Source organism: Acanthopagrus latus, chromosome 1, assembly GCF_904848185.1.
Source record: "Acanthopagrus latus isolate v.2019 chromosome 1, fAcaLat1.1, whole genome shotgun sequence".
NCBI lineage: Eukaryota > Metazoa > Chordata > Actinopteri > Spariformes > Sparidae > Acanthopagrus > Acanthopagrus latus.
In genome coordinates, this window is record NC_051039.1 from 24,580,137 (window position 1) to 24,585,565 (window position 5,429).

Consider the following 5,429-nt stretch of genomic DNA (forward strand, 5'->3'; position numbering starts at 1 on the left):
CTATGTCAGGAAAGACATTGTTAACCTCAGATGATGAACATTCAAGGGAAAGCTACGGTGGATTGCTGAGTCTTCAAGCTATAAATATTGTATATAGAGCAATGGGGTCAGTTTATTCCATAAAAGGATTAAGCCAAGAGCTTGAATGAAAGGGTGCCACAAATCTTAAGGATTTCATTCTCTTTTTGAATGAGAGCTATTATTTTTGTAGTTTTTATAAGTGTTATAAAGCACATGACATATTTTTTGATGTTGTCTCAGGCTTAAATGTTGATGTTTACGCATATTTTTTTAGCCTTGTATACGAAAAAACAAAGCTGTTTTGTAACTGTAAATTGATAAAAAAAAATCTATTCTGTCTTCTTGTCCCAGAAACTGGGACAGGAAATACTCTGACACACTAACCTTCAAAAGGTTCACCCTGGCAAATGCAGGGGAAGTGAGGCTTTTACAGCCTTCAGAATCGGAGCTGGAAGCAGCCAATTTGGAGTTTTTTATATGTCAGGGAGAAAGAGGGAAACATTAAAGTGAGCCAAGACATAAGCAATCGTCCAACTATGTTGTGGCTGTTGTTTATTTCTGTCTAAGTAAACACATAAAAAAGTCAATACAGACCTTGCTGGTCAGATTTAACCTGAACGCCGGTAGTGTAAAACCACCACGAATGAGGAGAATGCCTCCAAACAATAGTGATAAATCTTTGTGTGATTGTCGCTCTGCCTCCACCACACAACTCAGGCCATACACACATATGCAGAGAATTAAAAAAAAAAATCAGTATTGTTCTTTTGGTGCTGACATGACAGACTGTAAATAGTCCACGTTGACCTTCAATCTCAATTCAAAGAAAGAACCTGATGAACTTTTCAAAGAGAAGAGGCATTTACTGTTTTTGTCTTACTGGTTTAGACAATATAAGAGAAACCCTATAGTTTATTTATGTCATATGACAAAATGTCAAAGTGTCCTTAAAATTCTGAGGATTGTACTATATTTATACTTTTTATAACAAGCTTGTTCATTTTTCACTGACCATTTACTGTTAATGTACTGTCTTGATCCATACTTCATGCTGGATAATAAAGTTTATTTGAAACTTTGGTATTGTTATGCTTGAATTCATGTCTTTGTGATTGAGTGTGGGGAACAGACCATTATGTTTATCCTTTCAGTCGGCCCTTTAAAAAAATAAATAAATAAACAGTATCACAAATCCAAAGTTTCCTCAGGGGGCTTTAGTTCAAATGACAGCTGACAACTGAATCAGAATCAGAAATACTTACCAGATCAGGAATTAGGTCATATTATAGATTCTTCCTCTCTTGGATAGAAATATGTGTATTATGCCACAATATATAACTACAGTGTAAAAACAATTTTAAATAATAACTGAAATGTACAATATACTGGGGTATTACACTATTAAGTAATTGCACAGATGAGTAACTGAATAGCTTTAGAGACTGTAACTCAGTTAATTGAGTCTTGAGTCTGCTGGAGGAAAGACTCTTTATAAGCACTTCAAGTCAAGATACAGGACTCTCAAGTCTTCATTAATGGTCATGCATATGCCTGTTAACTAAATATGTATAGTTTGAGACAATGTCAATAGAAGTATGAGTGGCCATGGTTCCATGCATGCCACCCGGGATACTGACTGACTCTGAAACCAGCTACATTAAGGTTTTCTGTTATCTAATATTCAACCAAACATAAATCAGTGTTGATGCTCATTTTTAAGGGGTTTAAGGGAGAGATATTCTTTTCATAGTAATGCACATTACCTTGATCTAATGTGTAGTTTCAACGTGGTGGGAGATGCACTGTGTAGGGACTGTACACAGATACAAACAGAGAAAGTGATGAACCAGTTAGTTGCAGTTACACAACTCAGTCACAAGATGGCGGAAGTCTGCGTTATGAACAGAGGCAGGCAGTCGTTTGTTTACACTTGTTGCAATGGCGACCATCACTGAACTCAAGTGCGGTAAGCGCTCACTTTCATTCGTGTTTTTGTCTAACGTACTACAGCATCCTTATATCAAACCCGAACACATACACGACTGGTAACTTAACTGGATACGTTTATAAAAATGCCGGTGACACTGGTTAGCTAAGTTAGCTCAAACAACAACAGGACGCCATCATGTGCGCGTCTCCATTCAAAAATCCAACTTTTTGAAAGCCAAGTGTCCCTCGTCTTCAGGAAATTGAGTTCTTTGAGTGACTAAAGGGCACCTCTGATGCTGAAATCTTTGTTTCAATTCGGCATATGTAAATATAACCTAGTTACCACATAAATCAAGGTTTTCTTTTATTTCACACTGCTCTCCCGTTGCAATTAGTTCACGGTAGCAAGTTAGCGAGGTTAACAACCTCAGGTTAGCCGGGTTACCTCTGGCCAGAGATGATTGTAGGGAAATGATGAAGTGTATTTGTTGAAGTCAGTTTGAAAAACCACATGTATCCCGATTTTAAGAGTAGTTCCAAGTGATTCTGACACGATACTGAGTCATGTTAGAGGAGTGTGTTGTTGACAGTACATGAGGAGCCATTCAATTCGCAAATGAATGAGTAGAGCACGGCAAACATTTGAAAAGAGCCTTAACGGTTAACTAAGACGAGCTTCCGGTCGATTGTTCGTAGTTGGAGGGTCAGTTAACAAACTTAATAATCGACATGTTTTTTTAATGCAATGTAACCTGCCTATTTTCAGCCGTGAGAGAGACGCTGGAGTCCCGCGGCGTGCTGGGCCAGCTGAAGGCTCGGATCCGGGCGGAGGTGTTCAGCGCCCTGGATGACCAGCGTGAACCTCGTCCGCCGCTGTCGCACGAAAACCTGCTGATCAACGAGCTCATCCGGGAGTACCTGGAGTTCAACAAGTACAGATACACGGCGTCAGTGCTGACAGCGGGTGGGAGAAACCAGTGATTGCAAAAAAACAGTAACACAGATACAGTGTGTCGGTGTCCAGTAAATGATGTTGAAATGTTTTACTTGATACAGTATGTGTTCAAAACTATGATGAGTTGTGTTCGCTCTGGCTTTACGAGGCTCATGGGATTGATCACGTTATGGTTGATGTGTCTGCTTTCCAAAGTTGAGAAACACTTTTACACGAAAGCAGCAGTATTATTCCAGCTGCTGTCTGGGGAACTTAACCAATCACTTTTTTTTTTGTATTGTAACAAAATGTACCACTTCTAAACTCAGCTCTGTTTGTTTTCTCAGAGTCAGGCCAACCTGAAGTTCCCTTGGACAGACAGTTCCTGGCAAATGAACTGAAAGTTACAGAGGACGCAGGCTCCAAGTCTGTGTAAGTCCGGCCTGCTGTCCAACACATTGTCCAAATATTTACTGCACTCTCTGGGGTTATGATCAATTCTGGGATGGAATTATCCTAAGCTCAGCATAATCATCATCACCATCATCATAGCTTCATCTTGAAATGTCCAGAGATTTAGAACCACTTCAGCTTGTCCCCACCACTGCTTTGGAAAAACACATCTATTTGTTTTTTATGTGAAATTCCACATTTCTCCGGGGTGTCTTAGGTTAGCACACAACCCAAAAACACACAATTAGCCATTTGAAATAGTGTGTACCAAGGACCTGGGTCTGATTCTGGCCCAGGACCTTTCACCCCATTTCTTTCTTAATAAGTTAGTGTGTTTTTCTTTAAAAAACAAAATGCCAAAATTTTAATCACAAGTTTTCACATTTTATTTTCCAGACCTCTTCTCTATGGCTTAGTGAGCCACTTTGTGAACAGTGATGAAGGTGGGAAGGCGTTTGTCCGGGGAGCCTCTCTGCCAGCTGGTGCGACTGCCAGCAGCACAGTGCCTGGACCTGAAGCCTAATAGTCGATGCGCTGATCACTAGAACAGCATGGACTTAAAAGACCCTTTTACACTCCAATACATGACAAAAACGTTGGATTTTAGAGATATAATCTCCTTCTCCATGTTTTTTCACACTGTTTTCACCTGAGTTTAATCTACAGGGATTACAATTCTGCTGAGCTGATAAAAATGCTCAAAGCCTTTGTATTGTTGTTTACTGTAAAATGCCAATGATCCCTGATGGCCTTTCTTTTTTTTTTTGTATATATGGTTTTACGTTTGGCACCAGTCAAGGTGGCAGTGCAGTAATTCAGAGGTTTGTTTGCTCAATAATTCAGGTTTGATACTTTTACATTGTCTTTTAGTTGCTAAAAAATAAATGCTTTATATTTATCTGTTACATTGACTCAAAATTGTTTGTGGAAGTGCTACTAAAACGGCTACCACATGGTGGCAGCCTCACCAAAGAAGAAGACTGCTGCTGCCTGATCACAGTGGAGTGATACTTTGCTGTGTCCTCACCAACATCTGTTCATCTCTTACATGTGGCATTGTGTATAGAAGCAGGGTCGCCTAAATGCATTAATATTGTTGTTAAAATTATGTTTTACTAACATGTCTGTTCAACAATTTAAAGCTTAGGAGTTAACTTTTCAATTGAACTTAAAGGGCATTGCTTTTAGCCTGTATTTGTTTCTACATTGATCATTTGCTTCATGCAGTTTAAACCACGCAGCACAGTTTAAATAGTGCTAAATAACCTGCACCTGAACTTCTAAATTCACTTAGTCCCTTTCCTGCGATTGTCTTAATATTTCTGGCGCTCATTGTGTTGGTCTGAGCTGCCAAACCCACCCGCGGTACCCCCGCGCCCTTTCATTGGTGCTGGGCTGCAATGTTTTCATTAGTAATACCTCACGATTATGAAGGTCTTCGTCTCGCATAGCTGATAATCCACATGCTGCTGAATTGAATGGGAAGTTCTCCAGATTTATTTATGTAGCTTCTCTTCTGTTTGTTCACCTCTTTTGCCGTGTTCACTGCAGCTTAGGAACTGGGACCTGATGACCTCCATAATAGCCATGACAGCAATATTTACAATTTCACTACCGGTAATTGCGCAGGAAAAGAAAGACGGTCCGTCCCAAAAGATGCACCAACACCTTCGGGACACACGAACGTCCTCTTCGACAAGCCTGTGCTCCTTGCAACTCACTTCCTCCTTCGCCATTTAAGGGAACTTGTCTTTCTTATCTCACACGACTTTAACCCAGGGTTTCTGGAGCTGATTATCTACAGGGTCGGGCATTTATTTCGCAGCCTGATTTGTACCGATGTTGGTAGCAGCTGAGTTTTACCTCCTCTGTCATCTGTAGCTTAATCCACGTCTAAATAGTTTGAAGTGTTTTTATCCTGTCTCTTCTGCCATATCTGCATCTCTCATTCTTGACTGTTGTGGCTCTGATAGATGAGATCATAGCTCTCAAATTAGTTCCCTGAAAGAATGAGGTCATGAGAGTTAGCGCACAGTGTGTTTTGCTGAATTTAAAGGTGCACTTTGTCGTGTTGGGGAAGAAAATTTTGATC

The 5,429-nt window shown here is 40.1% G+C and overlaps 1 protein-coding gene across 1 annotated transcript; it reads left to right on the forward strand.

Annotated features, from left to right (window-relative positions):
- Positions 1-1,835: 1,835 nt before the first annotated feature.
- On the forward strand, positions 1,836-4,242 carry cep20 (centrosomal protein 20). Its single transcript, XM_037107662.1, has 4 exons — positions 1,836-1,987; positions 2,717-2,914; positions 3,232-3,316; positions 3,734-4,242. Exons 1-4 carry the CDS (start codon positions 1,960-1,962, stop codon positions 3,858-3,860), a joined length of 438 nt encoding a protein of 145 aa, XP_036963557.1. The 5' UTR covers positions 1,836-1,959; the 3' UTR covers positions 3,861-4,242.
- The last annotated feature ends 1,187 nt before the right edge of the window (positions 4,243-5,429 follow it).

What these genes read in the sequence shown, in the direction of transcription:
- cep20 (XM_037107662.1), top strand. Translation starts at nt 1,960, where the DNA reads ATGGCGACCATCACTGAACTCAAGTGCG. An exon ending in GGCGTCAGTGCTGACAGCGG is followed by an intron (nt 2,915 to 3,231) that starts GTGGGAGAAACC and finishes TTGTTTTCTCAG; the next exon opens with AGTCAGGCCAACCTGAAGTT. An exon ending in GACGCAGGCTCCAAGTCTGT is followed by an intron (nt 3,317 to 3,733) that starts GTAAGTCCGGCC and finishes TTTATTTTCCAG; the next exon opens with ACCTCTTCTCTATGGCTTAG.